Source organism: Carcharhinus amblyrhynchos, chromosome 3 (genome assembly GCF_965287045.1).
Source record: "Carcharhinus amblyrhynchos chromosome 3, sCarAmb.v2.hapA, whole genome shotgun sequence".
Classification (NCBI taxonomy): domain Eukaryota; kingdom Metazoa; phylum Chordata; class Chondrichthyes; order Carcharhiniformes; family Carcharhinidae; genus Carcharhinus; species Carcharhinus amblyrhynchos.
The window spans coordinates 55816445-55839632 of NC_137326.1; the positions used below are offsets into that span (position 1 = coordinate 55816445).

General features: G+C 42.9%; 1 protein-coding gene across 1 annotated transcript in view; it reads left to right on the forward strand.

Moving 5' to 3' along the window:
* The first annotated feature begins 7421 nt into the window (after positions 1-7421).
* ccdc174 (coiled-coil domain containing 174) overlaps positions 7422-23188 on the forward strand; it is a 32704-nt gene continuing 16937 nt past the window's right edge. Inside the window, exons 1-2 of the mRNA XM_080184198.1 lie at positions 7422-7572; positions 22579-22683. Of these exons, the coding sequence (XP_080040324.1) occupies positions 7531-7572; positions 22579-22683 (147 nt within the window). The 5' untranslated portion in view covers positions 7422-7530. The remainder of the gene's footprint in view (positions 7573-22578; positions 22684-23188) is intronic.

Consider the following 23188-nt stretch of genomic DNA (forward strand, 5'->3'; position numbering starts at 1 on the left):
TTAAAATAATACCTGGGTTACTTTGTGTCTGAATCCATTTTTAGGATTGACTTCTTAGTACAGCAAATAGAGAACCAAGATCAGTTGTAACAGTCAGTTTTTTGAAGATTAGATCTTATTGTTATAGACTCGTGGCTTTTACATTTTGTTTGTAACCATAGATCCTAGCTTTGCGCATTTAAAATCAACCTCTTAGCTAATTACGTGGAGGGCGGGGGGGGGCGTTGTCATGGTGCTTTGGGGTGCAGCAAGGCACATTATATGGAGAGAGAACCAGAGTTTCTCTCTCTCTTTCTCCACTGATGCTGCCAGACCTGCTGAGTTTTTTCAACATTTCCTATTTTTATTTTGGATTTCCAGTCCGTGCAGTATTTTGCTTTGATGACACAGTTTGGCGATTTACTGTCAAGGCGAGGGTGCCTGTGATTGGGAATATTTAATCAATGTGCTCAGATCAAATTTATTTGGCCAGTACGTTTGAGATAATAACCAGATAATGTAGTTTTAGGTATTGTTGGAAAACCAGTATTTTGTGTTTCATTAAGAATAATTATAAATTATTATATACTGAATTTACACAGTTCAACCTCAGCATGTCACAAAGATGCACTTTTTTAATGCATTAATTGTTGTATAATGGAGAAATAAAGCAGCTAATCTGCCCACATTGAGATCCCACAAACAGCAAAATAGGGGAAGCAATGGCTTTTTGGTATGGTATTGCTGCTCGACTTGTAATCTAGAGACCCAGGGTAATGCTTTGGGGACCTGGGTTTGAATCCCACCATGGCAGATGTGAAATTTGAATAAAAATCTGGAATTAAAAGTCTAATGGTGATTACAAAACCATTGTCAATTATCATAAAAACCCATCTGGTTTAATAATGTCTTTTAGGAAAGGAAATCTGTTGTCCTTACCTGGTCTGGCCTACATGAGACTCCAGATCCACAGCAATGTATTTAACTCTTAAATGCTCTCAGGGATGGGCAATAATTGCTGGCCCAGCCAGTGACACCACATTACACAAACCAAATTTTAAAAAGTGTTGATGGCCAGTTCAACTGTTTTGGTGGTGTTGATCAAGAAATAAGTACACAAAGACTCGCTGTTCTTTTTTGAACAATGCTATTGAATCTTTTAACTCCATCTCGGAGGGCCTTCTTTTAATAACAGCACTCCCTCTGGAATGTGCTCAAGCATTAGTCTAGCTTGCGGTCAGGTCTCAGAATAAGACTTGAAGCCAAAATCTCTGACTTCAGGTGAGAGCTCTTTCCCTAAGCCTCTGGATACGCATTTACCAATCTGAGCCACAGCCTTTGAACCAACATTTTATAAATTCATTTTTGGAAATAGTCATCAGCAATAATGCTAATATTTATTACCCATTCTTATTATTGGCCTTGAGAAGGGAGAAAATCATCACTTTGAAATTCAGGTCCATGCAGGCGGCATGGTGACAAGCACTGCTGCCTCACAGTGCCGGAACCTATGTTTAATTCTGGCCTTGGGTGACTGTGTGGGATTTGCACATTCTCCCTGTGTCTGTGTAGAGTTTCCTCCAGGTACCCTGGTTTCATCCCACACACCAAAGATGTGCGGGTTAGGTTGATGGGCCTTGCTCAATTGCTCTTAGTGTCAGTGAAATTAGCAGAATAAATATGCGGGGCTATGAGGATAGCCTTAGGTGGGATTGTTGTTAGTCCAGACTCAATGGGCCAAATGGCCTCCTCTTGCACTGTGGGATTCTATGTGTACTTTCATAGTGCTGTAATTCAGGAGTTCCAGGACTTTAACTCAGCAAAAATGAAGGAACAGTGATGCATATCCAAACCTTGGGTGTATGACCTGAGGGGAACTCTCAGATGGTGGAGTTTTCATGCACCTGTTGCTCTTGTCCTGCTAACTGGTAAAGGTCAGAGATTGAGAAATGCTGTCAAAGAAGTTTTAGTGAGTTACTTCATTGCATTCTAACATAAGAACATAAGAAATAGGAGCAGGAGAAGGCTATCTAGCCCTTCGAGCCTGCCCCATCATTCAATAAGATCATGGCTGATCTGAAGTGGATCAGTTCCACTTTCCCGCTTTCTCCCCATAACCCTTAATCCCCTTGTCTATCCTGTCAATGGTACACCACTGTTTCAGGAAGTGAATATTTAAGGTGGCATGGTGGATGGGCTACTGATCAAGCAGGCTTCTTCATTCTGGATGGTCAAGCTTCTTGAGTGCTGCTGCAGCTATACCCAACCAAGCAATTGGGGCATATTCCAATACATTCCTGACTTGTGCCTTGTTGGGAGGTTTTGGGGAGTAAATAGATGAGCCACTCACTGCAGAATACCCAGCCTCTAACTTGTGCTTCCACCACAACATATGTGGCTGGTCCAGTTCAGTTTCTGCACATGGTGACATCAATGTAGAGAGTTATAATTTTTTTAAAAATTTACTTTACTGGATGTGAGTGTCGCTGGCTGGGCTGGCATTTATTGCTTATCCTAAGTTGCCCTTGAGAAGGTGGTGTTGGGCTGCATGGAAGAGGATTTCTAATCAGTTAGGCAGAATGCAGTCTTTTAGAGGACAAGAAACCAGTAAGGAGTTAAATAATTCTTAAGATAAGCTAACGCAAATAGTTTTATATGTATGTGAATGCAGTAAGACAATCAAAACAAATAGTTATGATTTTAAGACATATATGCTGATATTTTAAATGTATTTTTAATGTATTGTACACTTTAGTCAAACAAAGTTACTGAAAGGCATGGTGGTAAAAGTCAATAGTTTAAAGTCAAAGGTCTGGGAACAGGTTAGTTAGCAAGTCTTATTGGGTGAAATCCAGATGTATTATGCAACATTAATGAATAATTGTATGCATTGCCCAGACACAAGGACAGATATGACCCTGAACACAGGAACACGTGTCTTGGCAGTGAGCTGGTGGAACATCCATTTTGACCTTGCGGTAGCTTCTGTCATTACCAGGTAACAGGTATGTAATTAGTGCGTAAAGGGGAGAATACGTCCAGATTTAGTTGGACGAATAAGATATCATCATGCTATTAAGTATCATATGGTTGGCTGAGGTATTTGACAGAGATTTGTATTGATGTATAGCTGTTAAAGGGAATTGATTTTAACCTAATGAAAGGTGGAATTATTGACTTGAAAAGAGTATAATTGATCTGTGTTTGACTCTATACTTAAGATCTTTCCGAGAGGTTCTGTCACTCAGTCCTTAGAGTTATTTAACCCTTCGTGAGACTCCAGTCAGCTACACTTTTGTATTGTCTTGTTCTATGTTTTATGTTAAATAAATTTCTTACGTCTTTGCACAGGGATATTTGTCTTGTGAGTTTTGAATTGTCTTAGGTTAAAACACAATTGGCCACCTTTTGAAATTTCCCCACAAGCTTCTTTCTTGAATCACTGCAGTGCCTGAGGTGTAGGTACATCCACATGCTGTTCGGGAGGGAGCTCCATGACTTTGATCTAGCAACAGTGAAGGAATAGTGATAAATTTCCATGTCAGGATGGTGAGTGACTTGGAGGGGAGCCTCAGGTGGTGGTGTTCCTATGTATCTATTACTCTTGTCCTTCTAGAAGGTAGTGGTTGTTGGTTTGGAAGGTGCTGCCTCAGGAGCCTTGGTCAGTTCCTGCAGTGTATCTTGTGGATGGTACACACAACTGTGGCTGTTCAACTTAAAAATCAACAAAGAATGACTAAGAAGTTGATAAAGAAAGGAAGGATAGACTATGAAGCTAAACTAGCACTAAATATAAAAAAGGATAGTAAAAGTTTTTACAAATATATAAAGAAGAGGAGGCTGGCTAGAGTGAATGTTGGACCCTTGGAGGATGAGTGGGGGGATTTAGCAGTGGGCGATGAGGAAATGGCTAAGGCTTTAAATAAGTTTTTTGCCTCAGTCTTCACGGAGGAGGACACAAATAGTTTGCTGGATATTAAAGATAGAAGGATGGTAGGAGATGAGGGCCTAAATGCAATTACTATCAATAGGGAGGTAGTGCTTGATAGACTAATGGGACTGAAGGTGGACAAGTCCCCAGGACTGGATGGAATGCATCCCAGGGTTCTCAAAGAAATGGCAGAGGTGATAGTGGATGCCTTAGTAATTATTTATCAGAATTTGCTGGACTCTGGGGAAGTGCCAGAAGATTGGAAAATGGCTAATGTTACGCTGCTGTTTAAAAAAGGTAGCAGACAAAAGGCAGGGAATTATAGGCTGGTTAGTTTAACGTCTGTAGTTGGAAAAATGCTAGAATCCATCATCAAAGAAGAAATAGCGAGGCACCTAGAAAAGAATGGTTTGATCAAGCAGACGCAGCACAGATTTCTTAAGGGGAAGTCGTGTTTGACGAATTTATTGGATTTCTATGAGGATGTGACTAGTGCGGTAGACAGAGGGGAACCGGTGGATGTGGTGTTTTTAGATTTCCAAAAGGTGTTTGATAAGGTGCCTCACAAAAGGTTGCTACAGAAGGTTAGGGTGCACGGAGTTGGGGGTAAGGTGTTAGCATTAGAGGATTGGCTGTCTAATAGGAAGCAAAGAGTTGGTATCAATGGGTGCTATTCTGGTTGGCGGTTGATGACGAGTGGAGTACCGCAGGGATCGGTACTGGGGCCTCAACTGTTTACCATTTATATAGATGATCTGGAGGAGGGGGCTGACTGTAGGGTGATGAAATTTGCTGATGACACGAAGATGAGTGGAAAAGCAAATTGCGTGGAGGGTGTGGAAAGTCTGCAGAGAGATCTGGATAGGCTGAGCGAGTGGGTGAGGACCTGGCCGATGGAGTATAATGTTAGCAAGTGTGAGGTTATCCACTTTGGCAGAAATAATAGTAGGAGGGATTATTATTTAAAAGGCGAAAAGCTGCAGCATGCTACGGTGTAGAGGGATCTGGGGGTCCTTGTGCACGAGTCGCAAAAACCCAATCTGCAGATGCAGCAGGTGATCAAGAAGGCGAATGGAATGTTGGCCTTTATCGCGAGGGGGATAGAATATAAAAGTAGGGAGGCCTTGCTGCAACTGTACAGGGTACTGGTGAGGCCGCAGCTGGAGTACTGTGTGCAGTTTTGGTCGCCGCACTTGCGCAAGGATATATTGGCTTTGGGGGGGGTGCAGAGGAGGTTCACTAGGCTGATACCAGAGTTGAGGGGGTTGGCCTATGAAGAGAGACTAAATAGACTGAGTCTGTACTCGTTGGAGTTTAGATGGATGAGGGGGGATCTTATAGAGACGTATAAGATAATGAAGGGGATGGATAGGGTAGAGGTAGAGAGATTCTTCCCGCTTAGAAAGGATAGCAGGACTAGAGGACGCAGCCTCAAGATAAGGGGGGTGTGGGCAGTTTAGATCAGAGTTGAGGAGGAACTTCTTCACTCAAAGGGTGGTGAATCTCTGGAATTCTCTGCCCGTTGAAGTGGTGGAGGCTACCTCGCTAAATATATTTAAGTCACGGGTAGATAGGTTTCTGATAGACAAGGGAATTAAGGGTTATGGGGAGAAAGCGGGAAAGTGGAACTGATCCACTTCAGATCAGCCATGATCTTATTGAATGGCGGGGCAGGCTCGAAGGGCTAGATGGCCTACTCCTGCTCCTATTTCTTATGTTCTTATGATGACAGTGCCATTGAATGTGATGGTTCAACTTTTGTTGGAGATAGTAATTATGTGGTGTGAATATATTTTCCCTGTTGTTTACTTACATGAAGTTAATGAATAAACAGCATTGCAGTGACATACATATTTAACTCAATGTGCTACTTGTATTTTCTCTAACCACTAAGATTAAACATAAATCCACTTACAGCAAACAGAATCTAGTTTACCTCCTTAACTACGATATCACTGACTTTTTAAAAACACAATTTTGTTGTTCTACTATCATCTACTAATATAATTCTGCAAGAAACAAAAGAACCAGAGTGAAGGTTGGAAGAATTTTATCTCAGTTATGATTTGGAATGCACCACCTGAAAAGGTGTAAAATAGATTTAATAATAAATTTCAAAAGAAATGGCTAGACTTGAAAAGGAAAAATTAGTAAGGATATGAGGAAAGAATGGAAATAATTGAGTATCTTCCATGTTGAGAGCTTCTTTCATAGAATCCTGCACAAAAAGTGGAACTGCTCCCTTCTCAAATGCTCTCAACCACCAAAATCCCAATCTCAAGCTGATCTAAAGCAAAGTTTATTTATTAGTCACAAATAAGGCTTACATTAACACTCCAATGAAGTTACTGTGAAATTCCCCTAGTGGCCACAGTTTGGCGCCTGTTCAGGTCAATGCACCTTTCAGAATGTGGGAGGAAACCGGAACACCAAAGGAAACCCATGCAGACCGAGGAGAACTTGCAAACTCCATACAGACGGTGACACAAGCCAGGAATCGAATCCGGATCCCTGGCGCTGTGAAGCAGCAGTGCTAACCACTGTGCTACTGTGCCGTCCCAAACAGATGCCTTGCTCTCTTGTGACCATGGCAATAATTATCCTGAAACAAGGCATAAGGAGGGTGATTTCCTATATCACATCCAATATGAGTCATTCTCAAGTTATCTATCTTTATAGATTCTTGGTCTGTGTGCCATCTTGCAAATATTAACTGCTTAAGCAGCAGGGTGTCTCAAAATATACTTAGGAATGATATGCACAATTTGTGATATATATATTACGAATAAGGTTATCAAATGAAATTAAATGTATTCCTGGAGGTCTCCTCACATAATTTGCCTCTACATTCACGTGTTGGCTAATACATCCAGGATGTGGGGCACCACGCCAATCGGAAAGCAAACAGGCAGATTATCTGAATGGATGATGCTTGACTGTCAGCCAAACAGTTTCCCCCAAATGTTCAAAGAAAATTAAAGAAAGCAACATCTTTTCATGTCTTGATGATTTTTCTCCAGCCATCCTGCAGATTGATCTGCCAATGGGGGTGGATTGTGGCCACTCTTTACAAAGCAAGCAAATACTGGCATATTATCCTAAAACAAATGACATAAAATCCAGATCTGTTAAAAGACTTCTGAATGAGTATATGGGATCTAATGGCATTGGAAGTTACAGATAGTTCTATGGCTTGGTAGGTATAGATGTGATCGGCGCAACTGAATGAGTATATGGGATCTAATGGCATTGGAAGTTACAGATAGTTCTATGGCTTGGTAGGTATAGATGTGATCGGCGCAACTTGTGGGCCGAAGGGCCTGTTTGTGCTGTAGTGTTCTATGTTCTATGTTCTATAAATCCCATGTAATAAAATTTTACTGAATTATAACCACTGGTTGCAAGTTGCCCTCCCCGGCCTGTGGGAGCAATGTTTGACCTCAGTAAGATGGTGGATTGGCTGGTACGTTAGTTGGTTTAATCCTGGCCCTCAATAGACCTTATTAAAATGGCCGCTGGACCTGCAGGTCTACATCATCTTACCCTCACCATGATGGCCGCCGCGCTTGGCAGCTCAGCGTCCTGATAATTTTGTCGGAATTAAATTAATTCTTATCGTTATGGACAAGAAAAAGAAAACGTTTGATGTGACGGCAGCATCGGTGAGTCTGCTTTAGAGCTGGTGAGACGTATTGCTTCGGGATTGAGTAAATACGAGAGTAGGCCCCATGTCTGTCCCCGGGCTTTCCTATCTTGTCTGCCTCGTATCCGCGCCCATCCCTGGCTACTCAGACAGCAGAGGGGTCGATGACAGTTGGAGTATTTCTGTTGGTTTACTAATCGCTCAAACTGTAATCCGTCTATTATGGTACTGCATAATTAGAAATTTCCTCCAATTGAGTAATCTTTGAATAGTCTTCGATACCTCGCCACTGACTGCATTCCACCTTTTCCAACTGTCTTAAGTCTGAACCACTCTTTGCAAACTTGGTGTCAGACTGATTCTGTGATGATCTTCCAGCCACATCCGTGCTATCACTAGGCCACCTATTTCTACTTCCATAACATTGTCCACCTCTACTGCCTCAGTTCATCAGCTGCTGAAGCTCTTGCCAAGCCTTTGTCACATTAAAACTTGACTATTCTAACTTCTCCAAGTTTCTGCCCTCCATTCTTCCGTTAACTTTGATGTCTAAAACTGTGTTGCCTGTGTTATCATTGTGTTTTTTTTTTGCTATCGATATTGTATTGATAGCAGAAGTTTCTCCAAATATGAAAAAGAGTGGGTACGGTAAACATTGGTCCTTTAGAGGATAGTAAAAAGTCTCACAACACCAAGCTAAAGTTCAACAGGCTTATCTGGAATCATGAGCTTTTGGAGTCACCTGATGAAGGAACAGTGCTCTAAAAATTTGTGATTCCAAATAGACCTGTTGGACTAAACCTGGTGTTGTGAGACTTCTCACTGTGCCCACCCCAGTCCAACGCCAACAATTCCACATCACTGCCTTTAGTAAATGAGAAGGGAGATTTAATACTAGGAAATGAGGAAATGACTGAGGCATCGAACAGATATTTTGTGTTGGTCTTCACAGTGGAAAACACACATAATATGCCAAAAATTGATGACAAAGAGGCTATGGGAAACGAGGACCTAGAAATGATCATTATCACTGGAGAGGTAGTTTTGGGTAAGCTAATGAAGTTAAAGATAGAAAAGTCTCCTGGCCCTGATGGAATGCATTCCGACATACTAAAAGAGATGGCAGGGGAAATAACAAATGTGCTCGTGGTAACTTACCAAAATTCATCAGACTCTGGGATGGTTCCGGCAGATTGGAAACTGGCAAATGAGATGCCGCTGTTTAAAAAAGGAGGTACGCAAAAGACAGATAACTAAAGGCCAGTTAGCTGAACTTCTGTAGTGGGGAAAATGCTTGAATCTATCATCAAGGAAGAAATAGTGAGACATCTGGACAGAAATTGTCCCATTGGGCAGATGCAGCATGAGTTCATAAGAACATAAGAAATAGGAGCAGGAGTAGGCCATCTAGCCCCTTGAGCCTGACCACCACCACCACACACACACACACACACCCCCCCCCCCCCCCCATTCAATAAGATCATGGCTGATCTGTCGTGGCTCAGTTCCACATTCCCACCCTCTCCCCATAACCCTTAATCCCCTTGCCTATCAAAAACCTATCAACCCGCGTCTTAAAAGTATTGAGCGAGGCAGCCTCCACCACTTCAACAGGCAGAGAATTCCAGAGATTCACCACCCTTTGAGTGAAGAAGTTCCTCCTCAACTCTGTTCTAAACCGCCCCCCCTTTATCCTGAGGCGGTGCCCTCTCGTCCTACTGTCCTTTCTGAGCAGGAAGAGCCTCTCCACCTCTATCCTATCCATCCCATTCAACATCTTATACGTCTCGATGAGATCTCCCCTCGTTCTTCTAAACTCTAACGAGTACAAGCCTAATTTATTCAGCCTCTCCTCATAGTTCAACCCCCTCAACTCCGGAATCAGCCTAGTAAACCTCCTCTGCACTCCCTCCAAGGCCAAAATATCCTTGCGTAAGTGCGGCAACCAAAACTGCACACAGTACTCCAGCTGCGGCCTCACCAGTGCCCTATACAGCTGCAGCAAGACCTCATTACTTTTATACTCAATCACGTTTGACTAATTTACTGGAATTCTTTGAGGATATTACGAGCATGGTGCACAACAGGGAACCTGTGGATGTGTTGTGTCTGGATTTCCAGAAGGCATTCAACAAGGTGGCGTACAAAAGGCTGCTGCGTAAGGTAAAAGTGCACAGTGTTATGGGTAATATATTAGCATGGATAGAGGATTGATTATCTAATACAAAGCAAAGAGTGAGGACAAATGGGTGTTCTCCTGTTGGCAACCAATGACTAGTGGTGTCCCTCAGGGATCAGTTGGGACTACAATTGTTTATAATTTACATGGATGAGCTGGAGACCAAGTATAGTGTGTCAAAATTTGAAGATGATACTAAGATGAGTACTATTCTTGATTCTCTGAAACTGGCAGTGAGGATTCAGTTGTATGGAGAATTAGAAAATCAAAGTTAAAGGAGAGGGTGGAAGTGTATGTTAATGATGAGGACATTCAACTAGTTAAAGGAGCCAAGGGCTCAGGAGAAATCAATAAAGTTTCAAGACCATGTAATAGAACAGAGAGTATAGAAGGTGGTAGGAATCTAACCTCAAGCAGAGCAAAAAAAGTGACAAGTATGAGAAGGGAGATGGTTAATGCAGGACTAAGGGTATTGTACCTAAATGCATCACTGTGTGGTACAAGGTGAATGAGCTTGTTGCACACATTGAAATTAGCTGGTACGGTGTTGTGGGCATCACAGAGACATGGCTGCAATGGGATCAGGGCTGGGATCTAAATATCCAAAGATATATGTCCTGTCAAAAGAACAGGAAATGGGCAAAGGGGATGGGGTTGCATTGTTAGTAAGGAATGAATTAAAGTGACGGCAAGAAGCGACATAGGATCAGAAGGCTTAGAACCTTTGTGGGTAGAGTTGAGGAATCACAAAAGTAAAAAGACCCTGATGGGAGTTATGTACAGGGCCCCTAGCAGTAGTCAGATTATGGGGCAGAAAATAAATAGGGAGATATTACAGTAATCATGGGACTTCAGTGTGCAGGTGGACTGGGGAAATCAGGTAGTGGATCCCAAGAAAAGGAATTTGTGGAATGTCTAAGGTTTTTTTTGGAGCAGCTTGTGACAGAGCCTACTAGGGAACAAGCAATTCTGGATTTGGTGATGTGTAATGAGGCAGATTTGATTAAGGAACTGAAGGTGAAGGAACCCCTAAGGAGCAGTGATCACAATATAATAGAGTTTACCCTGTAGTTTGAGAGGGAGAAGCTGGAATCAAATGTAATGGTATTACAATTAAATAAAGGTAACTACAAAGATATGTCACGAGCATCTGCATGGTCTCCCCAGTGTACCATACCTCAGGACATCCTTTGCCAGTTGATTCCAGGATTGCAGGATTGACCTGAGAATCTCCAAAAATCTCCAGGTGAATTAAACTGCTGTAAGAATAATCGTGGGGGCATTTTTAAAAAAAAAGTTTTTGTTACAGTAAATATTACTTTTTAAGTTGTATTGCCTTTCATTGAGGGCAGTGAAGGGGCTGTGGGGATAGGGCCTGGGGTGGGATTGTTGTTAGTGCAGACTTGATGGGCCGAACAGCCTCCTTCTGTACTGCAGGGATTCTATGATTTCTGTGAATTCAGGCATCATACTTCAAATCTTTTTTGCATTTTTTGTGAACTTCTTCACTCAAAGGGTGGTGAATCTCTGGAATTCTCTGCCCGTTGAAGTGGTGGAGGCTGCCTCGCTAAATATTTTTAAGACGCGGGTTGATGGGTTTTTGATAAGCGAGGGGATTAAGGGTTATGGGGAGAGGGCGGGAATGTGGAACTGAGCCACGACAGATCAGCCATGATCTTATTGAATGGCGGGGCAGGCTCGAAGGGCTAGATGGCCTACTCCTGCTCCTATTTCTTATGTTCTTATGAGAGAGGAGCTGGCCAGAGTTGATTGGAAAGGGAGCCTAGAGGGAAAACAGTGGAACAACAATGTAGGAGTTTTTGGAGGGTATTTGAGAGGTACAACAGAAATTCATCTCAAGGAGAAGGAAACACACTAATGGGAGGATGAGGCATCCATAGTTGACGAGGGAAGTCGAGCACAGCATAAAAGCAAAAAAAAGTATACAAAGTGGTGAGGATTAGCAGGAAGCCAGAGGATAGGAGAGACTTTAAATGGAGCAGAGGACAACTAAAAAAGCAATATGTGGGGAGAAGATGAAATATGTGTAAGCTAGCTATTAATAGAAGATGGGAAGAGCTTTTTTCAATAAATAAAAGATATAAGAGAGACAAAAAATAGATGTTGGACTGCTGGAGACGTAATAATAGGAAGCAAAGAAATGGCAGAGGAACTGAGTAGTTACCTTGCATCAGTCTTCACAGTGGAATTCACCAGTGGAATGCCAGAGCTCCAGGACAATCAGGGGGCATGGGTGAGTATAGTGGCCATCACTAAGAAGGATTTGGGGAAACTGAAAGGTCTGAAGGTGGATAAATCGCCCTGGACCGGATGGACTACATCCCAGTGTTCTAAAAGAGATACCTGAGGAAATTGTGGAGGCATTGGTGGTGATCTTTCAGGAATCACTGGAGGCAGGGAGGGTTCCAGAGGACTGGAAAGTAGCTAATGTAAGACTGCTATTTAAGAAGAGAGGGAGGCAGCCGACAGGAAATTATAGGCCGGTTAGCCTGACTTTGGTCACTGGTGAGATGTTAGAGTCCATTATTAAAGATGAGATTGCGCAGTATTTGGAAGTGCATGATAAAGTAGGACTGAGTCTTTACAGCTTCGTCAAGGGGAGGTCATGTCTGACAAATCTATTAGAGTTCTTTGAGGAGATAACAAGGAAGTTAGATTTATTTAGATTTCCAAAAGGCTTTTGATAAGATGCCACACAAGCGACTGTTAAATAAGAGCCCATGGTGTTTAAGGGTAAGATCCTGGCATGGGTAGAGGATTGGCTGACTGGCAGAAGGCAGAGAGTGGGATAAAGGAGTCTTTTTCAGGATGGCAGCCAATGAATAGTGATGTGCCTCAGGGATCAGTTCCGGGACCACAACTTTTCACAATATACATTAACAATTTGGAGGAAGGAACTGAAGACATTGTTGCTAAGTTTGCAGATGATACAAAGATATGTAGAGGGACAGGTAGTATTGAGGAAGCAGGGGAGCTGCAGAAGGACTTGGACAAGTTAGGAGAATGGGCAAAGAAGTGGCAGATGGAATACAGTGTGAGGTTATGCACTTTGAAAGGAGGAATGGAGGCATAGACTATTTTCTAAATGGAGAAATGCTTAGGAAATCAGAAGCACAAAGGAACTTGGGAGCCCTTGTTCAAGATTCCCTTAAGGTTAACGTGCAGTTTCAGTCGGCAGTTAGAAGGCAAATGCAATGTTAGCATTCATGTTGACAGGGCTAGAATACAGGTGCAGGGATGTACTTCTGAGGCTGTGTGAGGGTCTGGTCAGACTCCATTTGGAATATTGTGAGCAGTTTTGGGCCCCATATCTAAGGAAGGATGTGCTGGCCTTAGAAGGGGTCGAGAGGAGGTTCACAAGAATGATCCCTGGGATGAAGAGCTTGTCATACAAGAAATAGTTGGGGAATCTAGGTCTGCACCTGTTGGAGTTTAAAAGGATGAAGGGGGATCTTATTGAAACTTACAGGATATTGCGAGGCCTCTAAGTGGATGTTTCCACTAGTAGGAAAAACTAGAGCCAGGGGGCACAACTTCAGGCTAAATGGACAATCCTTTAAAATAGAGATGAGGAGGATTTTTTTCAGCCAGAGAGTGGTGAATCTGTGGAACTCTTTGCTGCAGAAGGCTGTGGTGGCCAGGTCATTGAGTGTCTTTAAGACAGAGATAGGTTCTTGACTAATAAGGGGATCAGAGGTTATGGGGAAAAGGCAGGAAAATGGAGATGAGAAAAAAATCAGCCATGATTGAATGGTGGAGCAGACCCGATGGGGTGAGTGGCCTAATTCTGCTCCTGTGTCTTATGGAGTGGCAGAGCAAAGTGTGCAGATGACGCTGAAAGTCTGCAAAGGGATATAGATAGTTTAAGTGAGTGGGCAAGGGTTTGGTAGATGGAATGCAATGTTGGTAAATGTGAGATCATCCATTTTGGTAGGAATAATCCCAAAATGGACTCTTATTTACCGGTAAAAAATTGCAGCATTGTGCTATGCTGGGTGTCCTTGTGCATGAATTGCAGAAGTTGGTTTGCAGGTGCAGCAGGTAATTAAGAAGGCAAATGGAGTTTTGCTCTTCATTGCTAGAGGGATGGAGTTTTAAAAAAAGGGAGGTTATGTTGCAGGTGTATAAGGTGGTGGTGAAGCCACAGTTGGAGTACTGTGTACAGTTTTGGTCTCCTTACTTGAGAAAGGAAGTACTGGCAGTGGAGGGTGTGCAGAGGACATTCATTCAGTTGATTCCAGAGTTGAGAGGGTTTGCTTCTCAGGAGAGACTGACTATATTGGGAATTTGGAAGAACATATAAAGTTATGAAGGGAATAGATAAGGTAGAAGCGGCGAAATTGTTTCCACTGGCAGGTGAAACTAGAACTAGGGGCATGGCCTTAAAATAAGTGGGAGCAGATTTAGGACTGAGTTGTGGAGGAAATTCTTCACCCAAAGGGTTGTGAATCTGTGGAATTCCTTGCCCAGTGAAGCAGTTGAGGCTACCTCATTGAATGTTTTTAAGGCAAAGATAGATTTGTGAACAGTAAAGGAATTAAGGATTATGGTGCGTGGGTGAGTAAGTGGAGCTGAGTTCACAAAAAGATCAACCATTATCTTGTTGAATGGTGGAGCAGGCTCGAGGGGTCAGATGACCTCCTCCTACTCTTAGTTCTTGCGTTCATTCACACCATGTTCTGTTCCTTAACCTCTATGTTCACTGACCTACATGACTCTCAGTTAAGCAATGCCTTGAGTATAAAGTTCTGATCCTTGTTTTCAAACCCCTCGATGGCCTCACTCTTTCCCTATCTCTTGTAATTTCCTCTAGCCTGGAACCATTGAACGTCGGAGCTATTCTAATCCTGGTCTCTTGTGCATTATCAATTTTAATTTCTCTGCTATTGATGGCTATGCCTTGGGTTGTTTTGGCCCCAGCATCTGGAATTGCCTCCTTGCAACACTCTCTCTCTCACTTGCTTTCCTCCTTTAAGACAGTCCTTAAAGCCTACTACTTTGACCAAGCTTTTGATCGTGTATCTTAATATCTCCTCTGGTAGTTCTGTGTCAGTTTTTGTTTTATAATGTTTCTGTGAAGTGCCTTGGGGCTCTTTATTATATGAAAGGCACTATAAGTTGTAATTATTAGGATTTATCACAGCAGTCCATTCAAGTGAATTTTGACAAGCTGTAATGTTTGCTAAGGGTTTTCTTTGAGTATCTGGTGAGTATGTATCACAATTTCCTACAGAACATGTTACGTGGGATTTATTTTAAATAATAAGGAATTAAAAAAACATACTACAGAATGGCATGATAAATTGGCACAACATAAAACATACCCCAAGAATCCATCATCAATGTGGGATACTGCTCAATGTAAGGTATAGCATTTCTCTGTTCTGTTCTAAGTTGGGCAAGTTGCGGAGGAACCAAAGGATATATAGTTTTTACATATTTTGGCAGTGAATCATTAGCAAAATGGCAGTGTGATGAAGCTTGTTGAGGAGCTGGGCAAATTAGACATTTGCTTTCTGATTCCTAGCCTTGAAGTGAAGAACAAAAGACAGCCTGAATTCGCACCAATAGGAAAGATGCTATGATTGAGCCAGGGGTGACACAAAGTCAGTGTAATGCATTTCTGATTGTTATCCAGTGAACACTGCTGGAAAATGTATGTGTGAGACTGTACAAGTTTGGGCTTGGCTATAATGCCTGTTGATTGAGTAGGTTACAGTTGGGCAACATGCATGCAGGGACCAGCTGCTAGCTACAGCTAGTACTAAATAATTAGCATTACGCAATATCGATCAATATTTTTTGAAGGGAAAATTGAATAGGGGGTTGGGAGTGGGGAAATGTAAATTTTTTTGTTTTGTAGAGAGAATAACTTTACTTTTGCCTTTGCCACATTGTCAACCTTATGGTTTCTCTAAGCAAGATTGTCAATTTAATAATAGCTGACATTTTTCTGCTGATAGGCTAAGAAGGCATTTCAATCCCTCTCACCTACTGACAGTTGTCTAGTCTAAGTAACCATGAAAGCTGTTTCTCTGAGATGAAAAATTAAGTTACTTCCATGATTTATAAGTAACTATATAATGAAATGTCTTCCACTAGTGGGCAGCTGTCACATTCAATTGCATCACATGCTCTCATCAGACTCGAATTGTCACATTTGGAACGTGTCTGCCATGCCTCAAGTGTCTCACTTGTCAATGGGGCCAACATGGTGACTGAAATAAATAAAATAAGAACCCAGAATAGATGATTGTTAACTCACCAACAATTGATCAGTTTAAGTTTCAGTGCACAAGTCTCATGGCGGCCAGCAAATAAGTCTGAAGCGGCAAAGCAAATTGATGGTCAAAAGGGAGATGGAATGAAAGATCAGGCAGCTTACTGTCATTGATGGGAAAGATAATGGAATTTATACTAAAGAATTGTCAGAGCATATACAGTAAAAGTACGGTAAAAATAATATAAATTTTGAAAGGTTGTGTCATAGAAACGTAGAAGATAGGAGCAGGAGGAGGCCATTTGGCCCTTTAAGCCTGCTCCACCATTCATCATAATCATTCAACTTAATAGCCTGATCCTGCTTTCTCCCATTGACTTTGACCACATTTGCCCCAACTGCTATATCTAACCACCTCTTGAATACATTCAATGTTTTGGCATCAACCATTTCCTGTGGTAATGAATTCCACAGGTCACCACTCTTTGGATGAAGAAATGTCTTCTCATCTCCGTCCTAAATGATCTACCCTGTATCCTCAGACTGTGACCCCTGGTTCTGGACTCCCCCACCATGGGAACGCCTTTCCTGCATCTACCTGTCTAGTCCTGTTAGAATTTAATAAATCTCTGAGATCCCCCTTCATTCATCTGAACTCTAGCAAAAACAATCCTGACCAAGTCAACCTCTCCTCATACATTTAGTACCATCATCTCTGGAATCAGCCTGGTAAACCTTCACTGTACTCCCTCAGAAAAGGAGACCAAAACTGTGCACAATAATCTAGGTGTGGCCTCACCAAGGCCCTGTATAATTGCCACAACGCACCCCTGCTCCTGTACTGGAAACCTCTCACAATAAAGACCAAAATACTATTTGCCTTCTTTACTGCCTACTGCATTTGCATGCTTATCTTCAGTGAGTGGTGCACAAGGGCACCCAGGTCCAGCTGCACATTCCCAGCTCCCAATTTACAGCCGTTCAGGTAATAATCTGCCACCTTGTTATTCACTTTGGAAGCAAAAACCTTACATTTATCCAAATTATACTACACCTACCATTGATTTGCCCACTCACCCAACCTGTCCAGATCATTCTGTAGGATCTCTGAATCCTCGTCACAGTTTGCTCTCCCACCCAACTTGGTATCATCTGTAAACTTTGAGATGTTATATTTTGTTCACTCATCCAAATCATTAACATATATTGTGAATATCTGGGTCTCAGCACTAATCCCTGTGGCACCCCAGTAGTTACTGCGTGCCAATTTGAAAAGAACCCATTAATTCCTATTCTGTTTCCTCTCCGCTAATCAGTTTTCTATCCATCTCAATACACTTCCCTCAATCCCATGCACTTTAATCTTGAATGATAATCTCTTAGTCGGGACTTTGTCAAATGCTTTCTGAAAATCCAAATATACCACATCTACTGTTTTCCATTGTCAACTCTACTTGCGTCTTCAAAGAATTCCAACAGATTTGTCAAGCATGATTTCCCCTTCATAAATCTGTGCTGAATCTGTCTGATCCTGCCTTTGCTTTCTAAGTGCTCCACTGTAAAGTTCTTGATAGTGGATTCAAGAATTTTCTCCACTACTGATTTTAGGCTTATTGGTCTATAATTCCCTGTGTTCTCTCTACCTTCCTTTTTGAATATTGGGGTGATATTACCTCCCCGCCAATCTGCAGGGACTGTTCCAGAGTCTTAGAATACAGAATACTGGGCTCATGGTAAGATATTTTATAGTGTGGATGAGCAAAGAGATCTTGGTGTCCATGTGCAAAGATCCCTGAAAGTTGGCGCCCAGGTTGGTAGGGTTGTTAAGAAGGCATACGGTGTGTTAGCATTTATTGGTAGAGGGATTGAATTTCGGAGCCATGAGGTCAGGTTGCAGCTGTACAAAACTCTGGTGTGGCTGCACTTGGAGAATTTTGTACAGTTCTCGTTGCCGCATTATCAGAAGGATTTGGAAACATTGGAAAGGGTGCAGAGGAGATTTAACAGGATGTTACCTGGTATGGTGGGAAGGTCTTATGAGGAAAGGCTGGGGGACTTGAGGCTGTTTTTGTTAGAGAGAAGAAGGTTAAGAGGTGACTTAATAGAGGCATATAAGATCCACCACCCACCAGCTACATGGCACATACTCTTGCAACTCGGCCGATGTTTTCTACCTAATATGCTGCAGGAAGGGATGTCCCGAAGCATGGTACATTGGGGAGACCATGCAGACGCTACGACAACGGATGAATGAACACCGCCCGACAATCACCAAGCAAGACAGTTCCCTTCCTATTGGCAAACACTTCAGCGGTCACAGGCATTCAGCCTCTGATCTTCAGATAAGTGTTCTCTAAGGCGGCCTTCACGACACACAACAGCACAGAGTTGCTGAGCAGAGACCGATAGCTAAGTTCTGCACACATGAGGACGGCCTCAACCAGGATCTCGGTTTCATGTCACACTATCTGTAACCCCCATGACTTGCCTGGGCTTGCAACATCTCACTTACTGTCCTGTCTGGAGGCAATACACGTCTCGTTAACCTATGCTTAATGCTATCTCCACTCACATTGTCTCCACCTTTTAGGATTTGAATAGCAGGTTAGCGTTTTCAAAAGCTTGTGGGATTACTATCAAATAAACTGGTTGGACTTTAACCTGGTGTTGTCAGACTTCTTACTATGTTTACCCCAGTCCAACACTGGCATCTGTACATCATATAAGATGATCAGAGGATTAGATAGGGTAGACAGTGAGAGCCTTTTTCCTCGGATGGAGATGGCTAGCACGAGGGGACGTAGCTTTAAATTGAGGGGTGATAGATATAGGACAGATGTCAGAGGTAGATTCTTTACTCAGAGTAGTAAAGGCACAGAATGCCCTGCCTGCAACAGTAGTGGGCTCGCCAACATTAAGTGCATTTAAGTGGTCATTGGATAAACATATGGATGATATTGGAATAGTGTAGGTTAAATGAGCTTTAGATTGGTTTCACAGGTCGGTGCAACATCAAGGACTGCTGTAATGTTTTATGTTTATAGAATCTTGGAAGATGACCACCAATGCATCCACTAACATGGTAACTAATCTGATAAAATTCTTTACATGATATAGTCTGGCAAAGTCTAGGGCACATGAAGTCAGGAGACAAATAGCTGGGTAGACAGAAAATTGGCTAATAAATAGAAATCAACTGGGGCAAAAGGTACTTAAATTGAATGAAATTAGGGAGTAGTATTCAACAAAAATCAATGCTGGAAACCTGTTTATAAAGGGAAAACAAAATAGTCTGCATTTAGGAAATAATAATTGTAATTGTAAATGAAAATTGAGCAAACCTTCTTAATCCAAGAAAAACATGTGATAGAAGGGGGAAATTGGAAGCAAAATTGAAAAATTCATCCAGGTTGAAGCAAGAGCATGTAGTGGTACCAACCAATATCAACCTAACAGATTCCGGGGACGTGCCGGAAGATTGGAAAGTGGCTAATGTTATGCCGTTGTTTAAGAAGGGTGCCAGGCAAAAGGCGGGGAATTATAGGCCGGTTAGTTTAACGTCTGTTGTAGGTAAAATGTTAGAATCCGTCATCAAGGAGGAAATAGCGAGGCATCTTGAGGGGAATTGCTTAATAGAGCAGACGCAGCACGGTTTCGTTAAGGGGAAGTCGTGTCTGACAAATTTATTGGAGTTCTATGAGGATGTGTCTAGGGCGGTGGATAGAGGAGAGCCGGTGGATGTGGTCTTTCTTGATTTTCAGAAGGCGTTTGACAAGGTGCCTCACAAGAGGTTATTGCAGAAGGTAAGGGAGCATGGAGTTGGGGGTAGGGTATTAGCGTGGATAGAGGATTGGTTGTCAAATAGGAGGCAGAGTGTGGAGGTTAATGGGTGCTATTCGGATTGGCGGTTGGTGACTAGTGGAGTGCCCCAGGGGTTGGTGCTGGGGCCTCAGCTATTTACCATTTATATAGATGATCTGGAAGAGGGAACCGAGTGTATGGTGTCGAAATTTGCTGATGACACCAAGATTGGTGAAACGGCAAATTGTGCGGAGGGTGTGGAGAGTCTGCAGAAGGATCTAGATAGGCTGGGCGAATGGGCCAGGAACTGGCAAATGGAATTTAATGTTGGCAAGTGCGAGGTGGTCCACTTTGGTAGGAATAATGGTAGGAAGGACTATTACTTATGTGGCGAAAAACTGCAGCAGGTGACGGTGCAGAGGGACCTCGGGGTCCTTGTGCATGAGTTGCAAAAACCCAGCCTGCAGCTGCAGCAGGTGGTCAGGAAGGCGAATGGGATGCTGGCCTTCATAGCGAGGGGGATTGAATATAAAAGTAGGGAGGTCTTGCTGCAGCTGTATAGGGCACTGATGAGGCCGCAGCTGGAGTACTGTGTGCAGTTTTGGTCGCCGCACTTACGCAGGGATATTTTGGCCTTGGAGGGAGTGCAGAGGAGGTTTACTAGGCTGATACCGGAGTTGAGGGGGTTGAGCTATGAGGAGAGGCTGAATAAACTAGGCTTGTACTCGTTAGAGTTTAGAAGAATGAGGGGAGATCTCATTGAGACATATAAGATGATGAATGGGATGGATAGGAGAGAGGTGGAGAGACTCTTCCCGCTCAAAGGACAGTAGGACGAGGGGGCACAGCCTCAAGATAAAGGGGGGGCAGTTTAGAACGGAGTTGAGGAGGAACTTCTTCACTCAAAGGGTGGTGAATCTCTGGAATTCCCTGCCTGTTGAGGTGGTGGAGGCTGCCTCGCTAAATATTTTTAAGATGCGGGTTGATGGGTTTTTGATAAGCGAGGGGATTAAGGGTTATGGGGAGAGGGCAGGAATGTGGAACTGAGCCACGACAGATCAGCCATGATCTTATTGAATGGCGGGGCAGGCTCGAAGGGCTAGATGGCCTGCTCCTGCTCCTATTTCTTATGTTCTTAACAGAGAAACAGTTGTGGGAGGGAACCTGCAAAGAACCAGATCAAAGTGTGTCCCACGTAATCCACAAAGGAGAGGCATAATAGGGGCCCACGTTGGTGCTCATGGTCGCGTCTTTTGCTTTCAGGACGTAGGGCATCAGATGAATCGTGCGTGTTTGGGAAGAGGCTGGGTGAAGTGAGAAAGGATGGAGTCAAGATGGAAAGAAATGAGTTCTGTGGGGCAGGAGCAGGCTGATACAATGGCCCTGCTAGAACAGCCATGTTTGTGGATCTTGGGAAGTAGGTACAAGCGGGCTATGCGGGGTTGGTGTCTGAGATTTAGATGTTGTGGAGGAAAGATCTGCAGAGTTGGTGAGGTCACTGGCAATCCTGGAAACAATGGCGATGTTTGGCTTTGGGCTCATGGTAGGAGGAATGTTGAGAGCTAGCATTCAACCACTGTGAAGTAGAAGTCAGTATGCCGAACAAAAATGGCACCTCCCTTGTCAGTGGGTTTTGGTAACAAGATCAGGGTTCATAGAATCCCCAGTTGGCCCATCGGGTCTGCAATGACTCTCTGACAGAGCATCCCACCCAGGCCCAATCCCTGCAACCCCATGTATTTACCCCACTAATCCCCTAATCTGTGCATCTTGAAACACCTAAGGGGGAAATTTAGCATGACCAAGCCACCTAACCTGCACATCTTTGGACTGTGGGAGGAAACCAGAACACCTGGAGGCATCTCAGAACAGGCAAACGCCACTCAGTCAGTCAGCCAAGGCCAGAATCAAATCCAGGTGCCTGGAGCAGTGTGAACCACTGTGCAGGTGCCCATGGACCTAGGAGAATGGAGAGCAGCAGGTTCAGAGGGAGACAGGAGTGAGGGGGGCAGAGAAATGGGATGACCAATGTCGCTCTGACAGTTCACCTGAAAAGATGAAAAACCAGTAGAAGGCCAGAGGGTGGGGTCAGGGAGTGGGGGAATACTGGAAGCAGGTGAAAGGACCCATTGAATGAGAAGAAATGAGCATGGGGATGGAGGTGACAGCCTCAATTTAACCTGACACCCAAAACATGGTATATTTGATATTGTAGTGGTCCCCGAGTAATGCACTGAAATGCTAGACTGGATTATGTACAGTCCTGGTATGGGGTGTAAACTCACAACCTTCGCAAACTCGGAAGCAGGAGCCATATGGACAGGAGTATTCAGTCCCTAAAGTCTGTTCCACTATTCGGTGTGACCATGGTTGATTCATGTGTCAACCTGAGGTTCAGACACCACCAGTTGACACTCGCACCAAACATTCGGTGTGTCTCCTTAAACATTGGGCAATATTCTTCAGTTTTACATTTTTAACCTAATAATGTTTTGCAGTTCACCTAACAATAAAGATAAATGTTAGTGTATTTATTACTATTATCTAAGAGTTCTGGGAAGAAAGCAAAATTGTTTCCTCATAATATCCCTCCTTCAATATAATGTGTGCTTTTAATCAGCCTAAAACAATATCTGTTTATGATTTTAAAAAATTGTCCGTCACATCGTATGGCATCCAAACATGAGAGGTGCTGTACGAAATCCTCCTGAATCCTTGCGTATTCTGCAATTGTCGGCTTTTCTAATTTCTGAATTGTTCCAACAATCCCACGTCGTCATTTTTTTTCAACAATTGTGTTGTAGTTGGTGGATCTGAAGGCAGAACTTTATCGGAAACAGGAAGAGTTCAAGCAGGATAAACTACTCAAAGAAGCAGGGGCTCCATTTAAAGCCAAGCCAGTCAACAAGGTATGTGAACTCTGACCATCACCACTGCTATTTCTCATCAGTCATTGGAACCTTGTTATTAACAGTAATTAACCTGACTCTGCTGTGACAGCGATGGTATTAATGATGGCAATGACAATACCTCAGTTCGAATAAACTAGGAAAAGCACCCAACAGAACAATCATTTTCTCCTTTCAGCTGTATTTCGAGAAGGCATGAAAGCTGATTTGAAATTTATTACACAAAATACAGATTGAGGTGCAATGATTTATGTGTGATTTTCATTTTGGAATATTTCTGCCAGTGATTGAAAGGAGCCTGTGATCACAATACAAAATATAGTTATGATTGTGCTTCAGTGTGACCTTGAGTTCTTTTGGAAAGGCACAGTGGTGCACTTTGCAGGGGTTTAGTTTTTTCTTGTTACATAACAAGCACCTTAACTCTCACTAAATGGAAGAGGAGGGACTTGTTCCCAGGTCTGTGTCCATCTCACTCTATAGCTGTAGTACGGAAGATTTCATC